At 39.7% G+C, this 21,515-nt stretch overlaps 1 protein-coding gene across 5 annotated transcripts in view; it reads left to right on the top strand.

Annotated features, from left to right (window-relative positions):
• LOC105287966 (FH1/FH2 domain-containing protein 3) overlaps positions 1 to 21,515 on the top strand; it is a 134,410-nt gene that overhangs the window by 91,555 nt on the left and 21,340 nt on the right. For all 5 annotated transcript variants that reach the window (XM_026967869.1, XM_026967870.1, XM_011353869.3 and 2 more), the window contains 8 exons: positions 4,453 to 4,511; positions 10,274 to 10,341; positions 12,720 to 12,825; positions 15,542 to 16,052; positions 16,260 to 16,522; positions 17,397 to 17,528; positions 17,891 to 18,227; positions 19,315 to 19,948. In XM_026967869.1, the coding sequence (XP_026823670.1) occupies positions 4,453 to 4,511; positions 10,274 to 10,341; positions 12,720 to 12,825; positions 15,542 to 16,052; positions 16,260 to 16,522; positions 17,397 to 17,528; positions 17,891 to 18,227; positions 19,315 to 19,948 (2,110 nt within the window). The remainder of the gene's footprint in view (positions 1 to 4,452; positions 4,512 to 10,273; positions 10,342 to 12,719; positions 12,826 to 15,541; positions 16,053 to 16,259; positions 16,523 to 17,396; positions 17,529 to 17,890; positions 18,228 to 19,314; positions 19,949 to 21,515) is intronic.

The raw sequence follows: 21,515 nt of genomic DNA, 5'->3' as shown, positions 1-21,515 counted from the left end.
GATGAGACGAGCGAGTCGTCAAAATAGCGACGGGGTTACCTGATCCTCTGGTCCGCAGGATCGGGCAGCTCGAGGTGTAACGAAGCGAAGAGGTCGCGGCGGGTTAATATCGACCGCCTCGTTCTCCTCTCAGGCGGATCCAGGTGAATCTCTATCATTAATCTTCATCGCGATCCACGAATTCCGCGTTGGGAATGGTTGATACGATGCCTCACTCGGAATCAATGAACTCTGATTTTCGTTTTCGCAACAGCGGCCGAAATATGTTCCCGAAATTTCCTCTGGAGAACGAAAACTGTCCACTTTCTGCAGATATTCTATCGCTTCTCGTTGGGTGATAAACATATAAATTTGTCTATCATGTTGAGTATAAAGTTGTGAAAATATAAGGATATAAGTCTGTAAAGATTTGCAATTTATTGATGCAGAGTTATGCGCATAAATGTAACCGGTTTTCATCAAAATTTATTTCGACGTTCGGTTTAATCTGCGCGAACATAAATTTCGGAATTCTGTCGATTCTCTTTAACTGACATTTTTAATTAAAATTCAGAGTGCAACTCTATTTGTAAAATAGACTCTAATCCGAAGTTACAACTTTGTTACAATTATTCCTCCAAATACCTAAAGCTCCCTTAGGCGTGTAATGCGCGATATACATTTGCATATCGCGCGGGTGCATATAATATATAGTTTCTATGTTTCCGCGAGCGCGTTCGCGAGTTATTTATATATAATGTATCTATTAAAACTCCTGTACATTAATGAAACATTAATATCAAGTCGGTTCAAGTTCTTCTTTGCGCGAACTTACCGGCACCGAACATCTTCAATTTCATGCTCGATCGAGACACAGGATTCCTCCGTGCGAGCGCTCGTCCGCCTCGCAATTTCGCCGCGCGCAAACTTCTGAATTAAAGAGCGCGTGAGCGAAAGACGGGGTATCGATAACAGGTACTTGCAACAACTTCCCCGACTATCAGTGCGTCGTCGGCCAATTGAAAACTGTCGACGGTCGACGGAGTTATCGCGTTCAATGCAACAGTCGCCTCGCTTGCCACTACTCTCGTGGAATCACGATTAATGCGCCATTAAGAGAGATTGGAAATCCTTTCGACCTGGGAGACTTTCGTCGCCCCAATGGCACAGACGACAAAGTTCCCACAGGCACTCGCGCCGTCTAGGATTTTGCATTCCATTTGCCGGGAACGTTACCCCGGCTTCGCTTTCGTTCTCCCGAGGGTGCACTTGCTGCTAGCAAGCCAGCGGTAGCCACGCCGGAGGTAAATCGCATTTGCATGAGACCTTCTCCGGCCTCTCCTCAGGTAGATTTCGACGACCTCCCGCGCTCTATGACACCGCCCGTTGTTTCCCCGAGAAAGTTACGACGTCCATTTCGAGAGGGTACTTCACGGCAAATCGCCGTGCATCCTCACATATGCGAAAACATTGAAAGGTCTGGACGCTTCGTCTCTCTACATGCACAATTGACAGGTCAGAATGCATCTCAGCTTTAATTCACGGGATTCTAAATTCTTTTGTTTTTCTCGAAAAATCTCGTCATGAATTTTAAAGAGATATCTTCGTCTATTAATTGTAAGAATTAGGAATATAAGTCTCAAATGCTTCTTTATGAAATATATCTTATCTATTGCATAGAATTAAACAACATTTTGTCTTAAATATTAAATTGCTTCTTTCCCTGCACTGAAATGTCTATGAAACATCAGAATCAAAGTGACAAGAAACGCAGCTCTGAAAAAGTCAAATCTAATTATAGAAATTTCTCTTGATATAGGCAATAATAGTAGCGGAACTAAAACTTCCTTAAATCACGAACATTTGATATGATGCCACGACAATCAGTAGAATCGTAAGATTGAAAGAATTAAGCGTTTGCGACACGTATTTCATCATGGGTTTATCGTGAGATAATCGTTATGAATCCTTATTGCATTCCTATGAAGGAGATTATCGCGGATTAGTTGGAACGAAGGATAGCAACAGGATGTTTTGGAGGAAGCGGAACAACCGGTATTACAGCATTGAACTTGGCCCCATGCCTGCAATTTTTTTGTTTATTCGCGCAACTTTGCTTTTGGAGTTTGTTAACTCTTCGCGGTCGTTGCCACTGAAACATCGTCACGTTGCGACGCGACGGTTGCTTGTTTTGCTGCCCGATGATATATTATTCAGCGCGATGCATCGAGCGTTTTTAAACGAACTTTTCGCAACGCTCAGACAATTGAAACGGAGAAAAAATTTGGAGTTTTGCTTTTTAGTAATATTTCAACCGATTTTATTAACGCCTAGTGGAACATTTGAGTTACTACATTGAATTTTATTGAAGACTATAATTATTATTATACACATGATAAATTCTTATGTGTTATTTTGTTTGCGCAATTCAATATAGCGAATCGCAATTCAATCGAGCGAATAATATGTAAAATATTATTATGGCTATTTTTATTTCGTGTTATTTATTTCCTATTGTGCGTATTTTAATTAACGAAGAAAGTTTTATGTGTGTTTGATTATTAAATATACATATACGTTACTGTCAATTATATAGCTAATAAAATACTCTGTCATTATTTTATGATTCCGATTACAGTAAAAGCCAGCGTGTCATTCATAAAGTTAAATAAATGTATCTCACCATCCATTAAAATTAGTTTAAAGAATTAATTGTTAATTGATTTATGTATCTCATAAAACTTCGTTCCCAATAAAAACTGCTTCTTTTTTCACTCTTTTTTCATTCTTTTAACACGTTACGTATAGCAATACAAAATTTTTCGTTCCATTTCAACCAATTTATTTATTAAATTTACGTAAACGTATGACACTATGTGTCAAATGTATTTTATCATTAAAAATTCGTTTTCTCTTTTATTATTCTCATACTATTTGCAGATTCAAGAATCAATCATGTCAAAACTGTAGCAATTTTTATTTTTTTAATTTTCATTTTTTATATTCAGCATTTATTAATGTAAGCTCTGCGCTCTAAGTGCTGCATTTTGGAATTGCCCTGCTGCGTCCTATATTCGTACCCTTGGCTGATATCCGAAAGGGTTTCTTCCCGTGTAACATACTGTTGCGCGGCCGTCATTATCCGTGGGAAATTCAGGGCGCGCATATAATCGCACTCCGCCGCCCTCATTTAACGAGCGGAAACATTATTAACGAGCGTATATTCAACCTTTTTTTTTTACTTACGCGCACCACATCGCCACCACAACCATCGCCGCTATGCCGACGGCGACTCTTCGTCGCCTCTTTTTTTCTCCTTCTTTTTCTGAAAGCCATTGTCTACACGGTCGTCGCGGTTTCTCAGCGACGTGGCGTGGGAAGGTTCGCAGGGCCTTAAAGTTCGCGCCGTCCAAGGTGAGGTGAGGTATATGCACGGGGAAGCCAAGTCTCGCGCCACTCTAACCCAATTTATAATCGTTGTTGTCGTCGAGCCCTGTAAAGCTGTATTTGTGTGCCGGAATTATCGGGCGCAATTCTCTCGCGAATTGGGGCGCTCGCATAACATAGCGTACCATCACAGTTATCACATGACGGGTTTGCTATTGATATTCCACGAGAGATTCTTGAGCATCGTACACAATCGCCCGGTGTTGCTGCTGAATCTTCTATCAATTGATTAGCTCATCCTAGTTGTATGACAATTGGAACAGAATTTTCACAGATACTTGTAAATCTAGCCATTTTTCTAACTTTATTGTATAATTTTGTATCAAGTTGACTTTACAGTTGTATTAAATTACAAGAGAAACTGCAAAACTTGATGATATCGCATTTATAGACGTAAATGTAGAATAATTATTTGTATTATATATAATACAAATTTGTATTGTATAATATATAAAAATGTATTATATATAATATAAATTTCATGATGAGAGAGAGAGAGGAGATGTTCCAATTAGGGTCACTTCTGTCACGAGCATCTGGTTATAAATTAACATTGGCTTCGTGAATCGTCCGTTGTTCAGCCGGCTGATACAAGAAACAATCCGTCATAACTGCGTTACCAGGTTATTGTGCTCTATTACATCAGAACAAAGGCCGCATTACAATTGTAAATTAATAAATCTAGATTTGAGGACACGCTCACGTCCAATATACCGTACGATATACATCCAGAAATAATTTCGTCCATGTTCGCACGATGTGTACGGGGCCTAAGGAGGGCGTGCTACGCGCCGAGCCCTAATTAAGTAATTACCGAACGCGATTAATTTGCGGCCACAGCTAATTGGCATCCATCCGCGGCAGCAGGAATAATAGCGCGCTTTAGTGGGGCAATGGGACCATCTCCTGCTCCTGTCATGTCTACTCCCTCCCTCTAATTACATATTAATACGTAACACACACGCAACAATCGGCATTTCGACGCGCATACTAATCGGTCGGCATTGTTTGTTCTTTCTGTTGCAGCCGGAAGAACGCGATCATTCTCAGGACCCAGCTGTCCGTGAGGGTTCACACCATCATAGGTGAGTATCATCGTCGTGGATTCTCGATTCATATCTCGCGACGGGGTCTCCCACGATCCACTTGGATGGATCATCCGTGTCCGACCACGCGCGCGCGCTGATTCCTCGACCCTTAACTGGCAGCATCGGGTCGAGTCTCGTTCTAGTTACTCGGTCACTTGTTTCGGTTCACCAACGACGCCGACCTTCCACCAGCTGAAACGCTGATGCTGTCAAGCATCAGGTTTTGATGATCGTAGATGAAGGCGGACGAGCGTACGCGGGATGAGCGACTGATTAACACCAAGAGATTTTACGTGCGGATTTCTCAAGCGATTTCTTCTAATTTTTGTATCTTGGATACATGATACTGTTATTTCTTTATGTTATCCTATGTTACACATTATGCTATTTATCTATATTATAAATACAATACGTGAGATAATTTGATACAAGATGTGTTTCATATTAAATCGCTAGTATTATATATTTTAGTTACGCAATTATATGGTTTCAGTTCATCGACAATAGCAACGTAATTGTGATAGAGATAATACGATCAATCTATGGATGAATAGCAACACATATTTAATCATAGTTCCAAGAGGTTCGGATTTACACATGGATGGGTATCATTAATGTAAATAACTTGAACTGATTGTGATACTAACACTGCTGTTCGATGATATTTGATATTCCTGGATTAACACTTATGTATACTTAATCATGATAAAAATTGAAACAGTACAGATATGCAAATATGGTGATTATCACAATTTATACATTTTCGAATTTTCGAGTTCTATGTAACATAATATGTGACACGTACTATTTATAATTAAGTTTTTACTATTTTAAATTGCAGATTTAAATCCTTGTTTTTGTAAAAGTGCAAGTAACTTTTTAATTTAATGAGATTTTTATGAGATTCCGAACGGTGTGAATAGTTACAGAAACAATGAATTGCGAATGTATGATTAAAATCATAATAGTATTTCAAGCTGCAAAACGTAAGCCCATCATTTTAAATGCACGCCAAGGCATAATTATACAATGTCGCACACAATGAGCTTCGTTGCCTGTTGATAATTAGTAGAGTAATGACTATGTGGCTGAGTGCAGAATGCTGTACCTGCGAAAATCAAGCTAATCCTTTATCATGGCCCAGCGACCATCCATCACCGACTATGACATACGGTACTTAATCACGTAATGTCGAATAAAAACTCCCTTCGTTTCGCATTTTGTTCACTCGTGACGTTAAAGAATTCGTTGCTGAAAATATGAGAGACATTTTATGTGCGATCGAATTTAGATTTTCATATTGCATTCCCTAATAGCGAGAAATCTTCGTAGAACGTTCCACTGATGCTGAATATCATGAAGAATAAAATTTGCGAGCGATTATGCGCATCGGGTACACCTGCCTGCCCCGTGTCCTGGTTCATTGAACCTCGCGAAGACGGCAGAGGAGATAATCGAAGGTACAGAATAAGCGAAGAAAAAAAGAAGTACCAAAAGGGCAGAGGGAGGAGCGGAAGCTGAAGTGGACCGTGCCGTTTTACATATTTTAACGGTTCTTCGTGTACCTCCGGTCCCCACAAACTCTGTTTGTCCTTTTTCGTCTTGCTTCTTCCTATGTGACCTAACCTGGCTATTTTCGAGGGAAAGACGAGTAATAAAGAGACGATCCTGTCTCGTAAAACATTACGTATCTTTTGTATGCTTGGATAGGCGCCGACTATTTCAGGAGACGAAAACATCTCGAGGAACAACGAGAACAAGAAAACATATTATGTAGTAAACGATTTTTCAAAGATAGATTTGTTTACTGATCTTTCGTAAAACCTCATCTGTAAATCTTTAAGTATTTTGAAGTAATATTACATTACTTTGTACTAATTTTTTAATACTAATTAATATTGTGCTGCGCCACAGGTAAATGTCTTCTCCAGCTTGCGGCAAGGAGAAATCGTTTCTAAATTTTGTATAAAATTTGTTTCTAAAAAGAGGAGCGGGAAAATATGCCATTATCCCAATCCAACGCAACCACGCCGTAATACTATATGATTACGTGGTTAACAGCATAATCTCTTTAAACGATCAAATTGCACGGACGAGAGATAAATATGCGCGAAATTAATTTTATATAAACCCCCACATTTGCTAAACATTAAAATAATACGTCATTATTGCCCTTATAAGGCTGTTGTTGACATTTTCGCATCGCATCGAACGTTTAATCGCCTTTCATCCCTTCATCAGCGTAAGTAGATCTCGTGCGCGCGTATGAGATCTACTTATCAAGGGTGGCCACGAAATTCCGCGGTGGATAATTTCGCGATTCTATTTCGCTCGCGAACAAATCGTACAAATATTCCGCGGTTGGCCGGTTAGCCGAACGCATTGCATAGCACGCAAGGCGTGCCACGAGAGCACGTTTTCACATATCACGCGACAGACGGATTCGGATTTCGCACACGCCGAGCAACTTGGCAATAGTGTTTGGTCGGCTGTGAAATGAGTTAAATATCTTAGCATATAATCAGAATTTTCGCCAAGTTTTTAATAAACTTGTTTCAGTTTCCTATTGGCCGCCACCTAAACTCCTTTAGCATACTTCTGCACACTTTGTTTTACGTAATTAAGTAGAAATAAAATCTGCTCTCCTCTTTCTTTTCTTTCTAACTAAAACAGTATTGCGATAATTTTACGACTATTTTTTACGATATACGTCTATATGATAGAAATAAAAGGTTAGTTATCATATATATGTTTTATAGCAACTTTAATTTTGTGACTAGGACTAGTTGAATTTTAGAAATAATTCTGATTGATTTATATTTTATACTTGCATATATAATTATGTATCTAAATATTGTATAATAATGATTATCTGCAATTTTCTTGTGACTATTCTATTTTTTAAATAAAAGTTAAAAAAACAAACAATATAACATTGCAGAGAAAATTAGTTTAATAGATTCGAATTTAACTGCGACGGTGTAGCAGTTAAATTGTTTTCGATTTTGTTGCTTATTTATTCTGGCTGCTCTTACAATAATGCTTTGTGCCAATTGGCGTCGTCTATCAAATGAATAATCTTGGATAAAGATAGCAACGAGTAACATGTAATATAAAATGCTGTGATGTAATTCTTCCCATTACATGATAAACGAAATGCATTGTCACGTTTTCATGCATATTCAATTATCCCAATTAATTCAATTAGTTTAATCATTGAACAGTATCTTTCGCATGCTTTATCTACATAGATTGCGATCCAAATTGCAACAATTCTTTCTGTGAAATAATGGTATAACTATTTGAGTGAACGTTTCCTTAATTCTCTGAGAATGCACACTGGCCTTTGACGTCGTTTAATTGATGTTCGTCTCAGGTTCTCCATGTTACGAGAATATTAGAGAGTTATCAGCATTTACATATCCGCAAAGATACCCAATACGGTATAATTACATTTAAAATACGTAAAGCATTGAATTTTTATATAGACGCAGCTACGTCATCTTTTTATGAATGTTTTCTCTCTCTTTGGAAATAGGTCAGTAGATCGTGTGGGATAGTATAAGGTGCGCAAGCAGTCATTTAATACTGCAATCTGATCACGGTAAAAAATTAAACGAAGAAGGATCTATGAGCAATGGCAATGGCGCGTTACGGCATGGTCGGTCAGGCTGCTTGGCGAACGAAAAGAAGATACAACGCGGGGACAGAGAGACGGAGCAAAAAGGGTCGAAGAGGTAGACGGGGACTTTTGCTTATATGGTCACTGATTACGGAGGGACCAAGGGCCCCAGGGCCTTGGGACCGCTATTCTTAGAAGACGCGTCGCTCGTTCTCTCTTCCTCACCCCGTCATCCTTCTCGTCGATTCCTTCGCGTACCCTGCAGCGAGCTCCTAATTACCTTTGCTTGCATATCTACCTTCTTTCTCCTTCTCGCTCGCTCCTCTCCATTCGCTCGTCTCCGCTCGCTCTCTGTCCCTCTGTCTCTCAGAACCGTCTCTCTTCGGCATGCATTATGCATTTGAAGATCGCGTGATAAACGTGGATTATGCAGTCGCACCGGGCCTCTCTTTCCGCGAAAGAAATCGCGAATTGGGTTTGCCATGCCGCGAACCGTGACTCGGGTAGGCGAAAAGACGTAGTTACGCAAAAAATCGCAAAACAAATGGAATCGTGACGAATGAGGATTTTTATCGTCTTTGTATTCGAACGCTGCTATTGTCCAGCGTATTATAAGCGGTGGCATCTAAGAATCAATTTTCAGCAAAAAACTGAGTTTTACAGACGAAATTCATCAAATCTCTTTCTGGATGAATATAACAGCGAAACAAGTTGGGGCGTTGCGTGTCACGTCATATCGCTCTGCCCAGAACATCCCGTACAAAAATATGCAACTAATTAATATAAGGAACAAATAAATTACGCTTATCATCGTGCTATCGTACAGCCGGAAATCATCTTTCGTTTAATACGCTGCACCAATATGCTCCTGGCTTTTCTCGATTGCCCTGCCTTGTTTCCGGCAAAATTGCCATCGCAATTCACGGATATGCATTCATGGATATATGTATGTGTATGCATGTATACATATACATTCACGGTATATTGGCATTCTCGCACGATAACGCGTTCCACTAGATTCGTTCCTTTTTTCGTCATCCTGACGAACCTCTCGTGAACTTTCGCGGCAGAACTGGGAAATCCCGGCGCGGCCGGCAAATTGAATTTGCCGTGCCGCACCACCGGTGGAATGGAATTCAATTATTAGTAATACAGTGAGTCGCGAACTATGATTGGAAGAGGATTGCGCGCGGGATGTCGAAAGAAAAACAGACGCGGAGACGAGACGGGCAGCCGGAGATTTCGGCCGGGAATACGGCGTGCAAAATTGATCGGACTTAATTACGAGCTTCTGTTTAATCGTACGCTAGTATTTGCCCGATAAACAAACCCACATGAGAGAGGGAAGAGTCAAACGGCGGACTTCTCAATGAGATCATGAATCCTCGTGGGAACGGAGAACATGTTTCGCAGTGGAATTTGCTGTTGCATATGCACGCGCGTTCGCGCGATTCATTACCAATCGCATGGATCACCGGAAAAAAGAGCTTTGTGGAGAATAATGAAAACGTTTGCGTGATAAAATTTTTATCGAAATTTTCCAGTGAGTGGCACCTGCCGGAAGTGTAAATACAATTATTTTGTAATTGAATTCGGACAGCGGAGTTTCCAAGAATAGCGTTTGCAAGCGGATACAATATTAGTTTATTTCATGGATTTCGAATTTAGAAAATTGCAAATTTATACAGAAGAAAGATTCACTCTTGTCAAAATTACACAATTTACGCAGTTTTATTAGTCCATCACGACTATCATAAAGTATTCCATTTTTCTAGTCGGCATCGCGCTACATTAATTCTTATTCTTATTTCGCACACAGAAATGACAATAAATAAATTTTAGATTAAAAGTTTTCGATCTTGCTGGATAGAGAGGATTCAATAATCTCACGGCAATTTATATAAAATTACGCGCGCGCGCATGGAATCGTGGGGATGCAAAAGGTCGCCATGGTGAACGCGGCCTCTTCATTACGACGTGCTTTAAGTATCGTGATCTAAAAACGGGGTTCCTTGCAGAAAGAGGCCCTGTCCGTCGGTCTGGACGCGCGCAACAATGCGCGCGCGCGCCCACGACGGCGGTATGGCGCGCATGGTATTATTATAATAAATGGTTGCGTGTTGCTTGTCTGTTGCAGAAAAATTGCTGAACAGCGAGGGCCGCGAGCTGCGACGGGCTCTCTTCTCCCTCAAGCAGATCTTTCAGGTGGGTTTGCAGTTCGCAATACGATAGAATGAGTAGGATCGCGCGAGAAGAACGAAGAGAATGGCACTAGACCCTTGAATGCGAGCAGGGTGGGTGTGGGATGCGCGACGAACTTGAGCGGAGGATATTTTTACGCAAAGCTACTCGCTCGACGAGTAAATATTTGCATGGCGCGGTCCGAGCGAGTGCATCTTCCTCCCTCTTTGCTCAAAACGTGCAAGACATTTTTCCTTTTCCTTCCTAATAAATCTCCAACGAAAAGAAAACTTTTAATTAAATATTTTATTGTATTTATTTTTATAAACTGATCACGAATAACTTGCTCTAATGTGCACATCAATTAGAATTAATCATAGTTATGTAACAGTGACGCAGTAAGAAATAGATGATTGTTTTACATATGTATATTTGCTTACTAGTATTATAGCATATTCTTGCGCGATTTGCATTATTTTCTAAATTGCAGAATATAATATATTCTTGACGGAGGTATCTAATGATAAACCGTGAAATAAGAAGATTATTTATATATTAACCCGTAATCTTAAAGAATTTCTCTACCTGAGAGGCTAACTCTCTATTATTAAATGTTTCATATTTGAAAGTATAAATCTATTGTACTTGAAACCTTACTTTGTTATTGAATAACAATTTTGGCCAATTTCTCCTTTTCCTTTTTGAACACTCTGCAATCGTGTGCCACTTTCTCCGTGAGCGATTCTCTGGTATTATCCCTTTGAAGGGAAAAATTCTGGTATCTCCGACACGAAAGCTAAGGTGTCAATGGAATTACATTGCTGCTCGCTGGATTTTACTCAAATTAATCGCCTTTTATCATTTGATATTACATGTATAAATCAACTGATCTACATATGATCATAGCATGAGCTGTGTGTCGTCCGTGTAGCTGTCGTCCTCTACTTCGAAAGATAAAATTATTAGAAGCGGCGAATTAATTTTTTCTATCGTCGAACGAGTTAATTAAATCTTACCTGCATTAACGATTCTATCTCCGATTATTATCGGGTTTCAACCTTCGCCACAATCACGTATCTCTCATATTCTTGCACGTTCTCTGCAACCCTCTTCCTTCGCCCGTCCGTGAAGCTAATCGAATCTACCGTCGCGCAAATCAACTGCACGTCCGCCCGGTATCTAATCTACCCGCGGTACGTTGTGCAAATACATTTCATAATTAATTTCACGAGGAATCGGATTCCAAAAGCGAGCGCGTCCCTTGTCCTTCTCCTTTTGGTCGCAGTTCCGAGTTTCCCTCACAGCACAGAAATTGAGGAAACGCATCGGTACGAATCCAATCTCGCTTCTTAATCCATCGGGCTAATCGAGTCTACGTCATGCCTAAGTCCTGTGTAAACTTCCTCCGCTTTAGGATTGGCAAGAGAGAGAGAGAGAGAGAGAGAGAGAGAAGAATGTGCATGATGTGTGCGTGTGTGTGAGAGGGAGAGAGTGAGAAATAGCAAAGGGATAAGAGAAGGGAGGAGGGAAACCTGGGAGAATACCAAAGTACGCGAACCAGAGAAGTCCGACGAGATCGCAAACGGGCCACGGCGTCGCGACGCCCTGGAAACGAGGTGGTTTAATCAAACTTCGTAGATTTTCCATTATGCCCGCGACTTTGCGCCCGGAGCAGCATAACTAATTCCATTTAACCCCGGTTGCACGATAGGGCGGGTTGGGCTTAGGTGGTAATGTAGAGGTAAATCACGCTATCGTGACATCGCTGTCAGGATCGAATATCAGCAACCGCGTGTTAGTTCTTCTGGATGTTCCGCGGCCGCGTGACTTATTTCAACTTTATTCGCTATGCTTCGGCATACACGCGAAAACGCCGCAAAATATTATTTTGCTTAGTATACTGAGATGATTGCTACAAATCAAGAATTGGATTGTCTGGAGAACAATATAAAAAATATAAAAAGCGTTTCTCTCTCTCAAATGCAGATAGACATGAGAAAAAAATGTTGTAGTTATTTATTATACATAGAAAAGTATTCAACAGGCAATTATATAATACTATAATTGAAAGCATTCGATTGTTTCCTTCAATATTGATCAGCGTCGAAAGAAAGAATTTACAGTGATTTTATTCTTGATCCTTGCAGCGCTGTTAAGTAATCATATGCGCAACACAAACGTTTAAGGGATATAGCGCGATAATTTTCCAAGTTGTGCACTAAAAGCTTTCAGTTCTGATACAATTAAGAAGTGTATCTAGCAACAGTGAATGCATCCAGGTCTTTAGAAAAGCACTTTCGTAAATGATTTCTGTTTAGTATTACATGAATGTATACGTGTACATGGATTAATGTTGTCGTCGCGTTAAGTTAATTGACTTATCGTGAATTTCAATTTCGCAGGAGGACAAGGATCTGGTGCATGAGTTCGTGCAAAATGACGGACTCGCCTGCCTTATTAAAGTCAGCAGCGAAGCTGACCAGAATTACCAAAATTACATTTTACGAGGTGAGTACTTTGTATCTTATCTGTTGTTCATCGTGAGGTCAGAATAGGCGCAACCTTAATATCTTATCTTCAACACAATACTCAACTTATATTTCTTCATAATTAAATTTTGACATTTCCAATGTCGAATGTAAGAATAGAAAGCACTGATAGACATCAAAAGAGCATCTAAAGACAGAATTTGACATTTCCGTTATCAATCACATTCTTCTACGGAAATTCCACCTTTAATGGCAACAGCTTATAAATGACCGTTGCGGCGGTTTGTCGCTCCGAAATTTAATAACAACGTGGAAGATGATTATTCTATAACTTCCGCAATAACAGCGACAGACGGCGCGTCCAATTAGCCGGCGGGAAAGTCGTACCGTAAACGGCACCGCAAATTGAGTTAAGGGAACGACGCGACCTTGCTGGCGCATGCATGCCAAGATTTCGTGGTTGACGACGAGCGTCCGGGTGCCTTCCGTCCTCCGCAGTCTCGCAAGTAACGATAAGATAATGCCGGCGTAATGTAGCCAGTATTTAACGAGCACAGTATTAACGCCCTCGTCTTTTGCCTTTTCAAGAAAGGCGCGGCGACGACGATATTAAACCGTCTAAAAGCCTGTCGCGTAAGGAAGTGAAATCAAGTTAAGTTAAAGTGTTAAGCGCGTTTCGTTTACGAAAGCGTCGACACGTGGGAGCCCACGGTGGCTCGCAACCACTTGTCAAACCGCGATGCGTCGCGAATTATGAATGCCATCCTTTGATCGCGTCTTTCGAGAGCGGCATCGCGGAGCCGTGCTCAAGTGCTCCGTAAATCGCCGGCTTATAATGTACACGGCGAAACGGAGCGCGCTAATTCTGCGCCGTAATCTCGTAATGCGCTCGCCGTACTCGTGTATCTGTCATGCGACGGAGTCGGAGTCGATGATTTTATAACGGGGAATCAGAAATGAGTAGCGAACGTGACAAACAAAGACTGCAGTATTGCAAACGTAAATTTAAAAATATTTTTCTGGATGATGTAAGGATTCTTTTATAATTGTCTTGAATTGTCTATTGTTTTTATTGTATATTCTTGTTTATTGTACTACTTGACACGATGCAAGCGTCTTACTGCCATGGAATTTGTATAGAATCTTTCAGACGACATTATTGCTGTTTTACGGAAATCGCCAAAGTTCGCTTGTGATTTGTGACCTGTTTCATTATGGATAATTGCATCCGTCCTCGATAGATGCTTTAGTCAGTCGCAGCCACACGAATGATACGCACGTAACATACGCTACATTTTGCGCGATCCATTTCGAGATTACAATGTTCTAGCATAATACAGTAATGTGGTACACGTCCGATACTCGATGATTACGCGCGGCACGATCTATATCTAGGCTCCTAATTAGATTCCGCGTCATAACTTATAGTCCGTGTAATGATAACGATTGGATTAACATTCGTCGGTGGAACGTGCTTAAATCGGTTTACGATCATTGTCATTGCCGGCACGAATACCACCGTTGATACGGCACATACGATTGCACGTGTGAATACCGGTAGTTTGATGATATTCTATTGGAGGAACGATATACATAAACAGCTGCATTTTCATCGAGATAAAATCCTCGCTTATACGATCGCTCCATACGGCGCTAAATTTGCGCAAGTTTAAATATTGAATTTGAATGTTGGAGCACATTCACGAACACCAATCAAAAATCACTGATTTTCCATAAAATATTATTTTTGTTGTTAATTTATGCGAAACATGATTCGGATGGAAATTAAACATCGTTAATATTTTCGCTCGCAGAGGCCCTGATTTGACCGAATTGAGTTTTCGGGCAGCAGATTATAGATTTGATCCGACAAATATTCATGTAATTGGCGTACCGCATTTACGATTTTGTTTGTATTCACGCATCAATCATTCAGTTCGCGTGTTATATAAATGATTGAAATTTTCGTGTCGATTGCTTTCACAATGTAATGCGTATTTGCTTTCTTCATATTCTTGTAATTATTATCCAACAACGCACTGACGCACTGACGTTTTTTTTTCGTTTTTTCCTAACTTTGGTTGAGTTGCTTGCCGGAACGCACGAATGCTTGCAACATCACTCTCTTGTGTTTTTCGCATATTTTACGCACCAACCGCGCCATAATTTATTTAAAGCATACCGAGCGGAACTTTCATTGGAGCATGCAAATTTTAAGCAAAAACGTTTGAGCGCAAGCATATTTTTCGGTGTAACTTTGCATGAAATAAAATCCGAGTAAACCTACGACCGCGATCGGCAGAATTTACGTTAAATTCCAGTTGTACTGCGTTCATGGCCCGAGGACGACCCGGAAATCAGTTTCGTAAACAACGAAGCGGCACGGCGCGCAAAAAATAGATAGCATCGTTCCGAATTGAACAGAGATTGATGAATTTCGCATCGTTCTGTTGTAACGAAGATCCGCGTCTCTATTTCTCGTTGAATATCTGTATCGACGGAGTGGTTGACCGGAATGGCGGTATGCCATTCTCCGTCATATATTTGCGTTTCAACAGAAATAGAAAAGCGCCATACTGAAAAGTAAAGAGCACAAGATAAATGATCGTGATACAGTAGGAAAGAGATACATTTACGGACAATGGCCAAAGGCTTGTCCCTCTTTATGCGCGATGGTTTGGAATAATTTTGCCCCCCTCGGTGTTTAATCTCACGACTCGTTTGCATTCATGCAGCACTCGGCCAGGTGATGCTGTACGTCGACGGCATGAACGGAGTGATGGAACACGGGCAGACGGTGGAATGGCTGTACACGTTAATTGCCAGCCGTTTTCGGCTGGTGGTGAAGACGGCGCTGAAGCTGTTGCTCGTGTTCGTCGAGTACGTGGAAACGAACAGTCTGCTGTTGGTCAGGGCTGTACGGGCGGTGGATCAGGCGAGGGGAGTGGTACCGTGGATTAACGTGATGAAACTCCTCAAGGATTATGACGCCGCTGACACAGAGTTGCTTATATATGCGACGACCTTGATCAACAAGTGCCTGAACGGTATCCCCGATCAGGACACTTACTACGATCAGGTCGACTGCCTCGAGGAGCAAGGCATGGAGGGCATCATTCAGAGGTACATGTCGAAGCAGGGCACGGACCTCGACTTGCTCAGGCAATTCCAAATCTACGAGGCGGTGTTGCATCATGAGGACGGCGACACGGGTTCGCCTATACGTCAACTGGATGACAATATAAGGTAGATGGTATCATAGTTTGCATATAACATATCATATATATGGATGATTCTGTGTATCTACTGCAAACTTTAGCAAAACAATCGTAAAAAGATACATGTTCGAAAAAAGTGGAAAAAATATTTTATTTTTTATTCACGGAAAAGACATTTATTTTTTATTTACGTTTGATAAGGATTTGATGAAAGTATTTTTCGTCGTTCCTATAGGAAGACCTTGCGGAATCGAAAGTCTCTAGTGGATTCTCACGAACGACGGAAGTCCCGGAGGCATTCAACTGGTAACTCACCCCTATCCATGTCGTTGAACGCGCGTCTGAGTCCACGACTAAATCACTCTTTGGGTGTGAGCTCGCTGAACAACACCTTAAACTCGAGCCTACCAGATGACGACAACGAATCAAGCAGCTCTCAAAGTTCCCAGGGTCATCTGGGTGAAGTTCAGCTTAATGGTAGTTACAAAGAGAACAAAGGTAATCCTGCCATTCTTTTCTTCACCTGAAGTCTTCTACTTTGAAGACTTACATAGCAAATAAAAAGTTAACAGTTTATAATTACTTTAAAATTAACATTATTTATATCATTTCACATATCTTGAAAATGTTTATTAGCATATTTAAATAATTATACGTATAATACGTATATTTCATTTAAATACTTTTAAAATCAATAACTTTCTAAAAAACCGTTTTATAGGTGATTATCATATTTTTTTGTACTATTTTTTTCAAATATTTTATGTTATATTAATGTTTTTTGACAAGAGTATTATTATCCATCTGTTGCATTAATTGGAATTACATAAATCTCATTAATTGAAGTTTCAAAATTATTCAGATGGTTTCAACTAATATATGTTGTAAATTGATTCGTTAGCAATTCGATTGCATGATGAATAGGAACTTGAACGCCCACGAAGTACGATCCAGCGAATCGCCTACTGAGACCTTGCGGTTTTCAGTTCCCTTGTGCATTTCATTGGAGACGCGACACGCGGTCAGCATAAATGTTCCATCAGAAAATGTCACATGCACATTGAATAGAACGTAATAGATAACGTATCTGTTGTTTTACCTTCTTTAAAAAAGCACATACTTTTATTACTTTTTCCAATAATACTTTAATAAAATGTCAATTATAATTTAAATTATTGCAATAAAAAATTCTTCTTGTAATTGTTTTGTATGAAAGCCGACGAAAAAACAAAATTTAATTTCGATTATATTTTTGGAAAAGTTTGCATATAAGTAAACGCAATTGGATATTAGCTAATTTAGCTTTCAAACGCGTTGAGGTGTACATTCGTAATTTGTATTAATAAAGGAAATACTGTGTTGTGTATTTTAGTGGATGTTGGTGTTACACCAGCGCTGAGACGGCGAAGAGAACGCGCAGAGAGACAGAGGAGCTTCATTAGAGAGCAACAAGAGGCTACCGCAAACATGAGAGCTTCGCTTGGTCATACCGATGATCAAGAAAGTAAATACTTTAGTACAAAGTAACCGTTACATGAATTACATTTATTACTCCCGCATATAATTGATTTTATATCTATATATAATTAATCTTCAATTATTACTAATAATATTTCCATATACTTTTATGAAAAATAATTCTTGCAACTATTTAATTTTATATTGTATGTATTTATCTATAAATATATAAGCTCTGTTTATATATTTAATGAAAACGTGTATATTGGGAGATAAATCGCATTCAAAGCTTGATATTGCAAAGCATATTTACAAATGAATCTCTTTTCTCAAAACAAACAAAATCATTTCTAAGGAATCAAAAGGATATCGTCGTTATTAAAATACTTTCTGCTTTTTATATTAAAGGCCATTTTGCATCAAACAGTCTGCGATATACAAACGGCACCCCTTACGAAAGAAACGCTGATTCTCCTTCAAACAAGTTGCCCAGAACGAATAGCAGGAAGGATTTGACGCCCTTGATGAACGCCGCGAACAAGCTCGACTCGGAAGAGAAGAAGCCATGGTACGGCAAAAGTCCCAACGAAGGTGTCGAGTACGAGCAGAGTAATCACACCGACGAAGACGAGGATCGTCGAGTGGTTCTACAGCTTAAGAGGGAAGGAACCGTCAAGGATCTCACGCAGAAGTTAGCGGCACAGAATCTTATACCTAGCAGCCCCGTGGAAGAGAAAGTTTCCAGGTAATTTCGACAAAGGCGCAGTCTTCATCTTAGATGCATGTTGCTCAATTGATTTATTCTCTGCATTCTCCTTCCGTATTCCGTATTGCGTATCCAAGCGTACAGCGTACAAACTTCTTGAATCGACAAGAAGGGCGAAGTTTCTAGTCTAGATAGAACGATAGTTTTAAAACTAATCAATATCTAGAAGAATAATATGCAAGGCTTTGAACAAAAGTATTTTTGTTTGATTGGCAATAACAATTATCGATGATGACAATAGTTCAAGAAGGATTGAGAAAAAGTCGTATGGATTTTGTCTTTTGGACGGGAAAAGTCACACAGACTTTATTGTACTTGTGCCGGAAGTTCTATCGAGTTAATTTTATACGCGAGATACTGCAAAAGTAGCACGTTTCGTATAAAAGTTAAGTCCCCGTAGGATGCAAAACTTTCAATAAACCGATAAGCAACTCTATCTCGTGAAATAGTCTCTGAGACAATCTCTAAAGATCTTTTTAAATGATTAAAACAAAATGTGACTAAACATATAATGCTACGATGTTGCTGTGAAAAATATATGTGACACGGTAAATAGCGTTAATCGTGATATTAATCGACTAAACAGATCGGGATAATTGGCTGAAACATAGATCGCGATGTTATTAAAATATATCAGCGAAACATTAGCGGAATATTAGTGTCATTGAAAATATTGGATAATTTTCGTTTTCACGTAATAGAAATGTAAAGATATAAATGCAGATACATTGCCAACAACTGTCGAATTAAACATAAAGGTCATTTTCATGTTTAACATCACGATTTAAGCTTGTATTAAACTTATTTAATTATATCGGCTTTAATCTCTGTATATAGCAATTAATTAATGTAATAATTGGATGGATCAACATTAGTCAATCATATACGACGAATAATTCGATATACATATTATACAATCGACATTAATCGATTTTAATTGCTTGTTTAATCATATTATCTATTGTTTAACCGTGTGATCTCTTTATATTATACTTATATATTATTATTATTATTATTATTATTATTGAACAATTATACGACCTAGCATTTTTTATGTATGACTCAGGATAGGAGATATGAGCGGGTTGATCTCGAAGGCAAAAGAAGGACTAGCGAAGTCGAAGTCGAAAGCGGACGTGCTAAAGTCGCCAACAGGCGATAATTTACCCAAGCTGCAGGAGACGAAGAAATCTGAGAATGAGTTGCACTGGGAAGAGCTGGTGAAGAAGTTGACGCGACCGTTGATGCTTTGTGACCTAGATTTCACCGATCTGAACTCCGAGGATGAAATCGACGTCCTGCGCGCCGCCAACGTGACGAACGGTGTGCCACCCCCGCCGCCTCCGATGGCGCCCCCGGGAGGCGACATTCAGGCACCACCGCCTCCTCCGTTGGGGGCGAGGCTGCCACCCCCGCTTCCTCAGGGTCCGCCGCCACCCTTCGGCGTTAGTCTGAAGAGTTCAAGGCCGCTGCCGCCGACCAACGAGTCCAGCAACACGCCGAAGAGTCCGCCGTCATTGCTCGCGAAGAAGAGCAAGAAGACGGTGAAGCTGTTCTGGAAAGAGGTGCGGGACGATCCCAACATTCTCGTGCGACTCGATAAGCACAAGATGATCTGGGACGAACTGACGCCTGTGGCGGTCGACACGCAGAAGCTCGAGCACCTGTTCGAGAGTCGCGCCAAGGATCTCATCACCAAGGTGAGTGGTCTCCATGTCCGACATCCTTCGTGATTCAGCGCGGGTTCTCGTGTCGTTCTCCGCGTTCTTCGGGTGCAACGAACCGCGCGAGTTTCTCACCGTCGGCCGGATGGCTGAGGCGGGAACGATATAAAGAGTGATGCTCGTTTAAACGAGGTCTGCCCGCGGCTCTTCCTCTAGAGGTATACGTTGTAGCTTCCGAACGCGACGTTTTCCAACGTCTTTAACAAAATGGAAATAGTGAAACCACGCTTTGACCCATTCCTTTGTTATCATTTATTCATTTTTTTTGTGGTTCTTCCATTCAAATAATTATGATATCATCATTACTTATATTAGTCAATTTTGGCAGTCTCAAATTGGATCACTTTGATAAGAAAATTGTAAAGTATTTTTAAAGAAAGACGGAAAATGGCATTTGAAGAGACAATTATCATTCGTTACGGTTCAGTTCAGTTATTGGGTGTTTTCCAGCAACGACACAGTGCGACACAGTGTATCATTCTATCTTCTTTCAATACCAGCGAACAACAAAGATAGAATGATACACTGTGTCGCACTGTGTCGTTGTTGGAAAACACCCTTTATTTAGCTTCAAACTGTCTCGCACTGTCAATTGTTCTCTGATTTGTTAATTTTTCTGTGAATGTTCGACTTTACCTCATGCAGAATTGAAAAACAAGACCCTTTCGCAGTATTAAAATTCCAGCGTGCAGAAAGCGTATACCTACAATCCCGCACGCACAAACTCTGTTGCGCGGCTGGTTTAGCAGTTTGGGGTTGCACGAGTTTAAAGGGGATGATATCTTTCTGTCGCATTGCTTGGCACGTTACGGTTTTAAATATCGTCATATTATAAAAAAATATTAAAGTTCTATGATTTATACTTTGGCCATTCATAGTTATATAACAACATTAATTACATTTTTTTAATTTGTATTTCTTGCTAGTTTTTTGTGAAATAAAATTTTATCTTAGTTTTCATTTTAATTAATGAAATTGATTGTCAAGTAGCATTAACTAGATAGCTGTTATCTTACATTTAATAAATATATTTTTGTCGTAATTATTCTTTTTTCTAGATAAAAATAATAGTTTAGTTATCAATTTTTGCTTGAGCTGTATATTAGGTTCATAATTATGTTAATCAGCAAATAAATGCTAGAGATACTAAAGAAAATGCACTCTGAGATATATACGAAAATATAGTACAATGGTTTAACTTTCTTGTCAAAAGTAGAGTAGTATCGCAAATTACGTTTTCCATCTCTTCCACTTTTACTGTAAAAGAAACCACTTTAACTACAATTATACGTACCTCAAGTAAGAACGTTATAACAGCGACCCTTTCTTAGCTTATTCATTTATGATTCATCTCTTATTTCAACCGTGAAGAAAACAATTAATTGAGACGATTATTTCGCAATTAGGTTTACGTTAGTGCAAGTCAGTTTTGATACGCCATGAATTCTAATAAGAGATAAATTAACGCAGTACTGATTAACATATCAAGTAATGTTTCAATTATAGTAAAATGTTAAAATGTCCCGCAACTAAACTTATACCA

The sequence above is a fragment of the Ooceraea biroi genome, chromosome 2 (assembly GCF_003672135.1).
Source record: "Ooceraea biroi isolate clonal line C1 chromosome 2, Obir_v5.4, whole genome shotgun sequence".
Classification (NCBI taxonomy): Eukaryota; Metazoa; Arthropoda; class Insecta; order Hymenoptera; family Formicidae; genus Ooceraea; species Ooceraea biroi.
The sequence above is the reverse complement of the archived record's forward strand: the minus strand, read 5'-3'. Positions and strand labels throughout refer to the sequence as shown.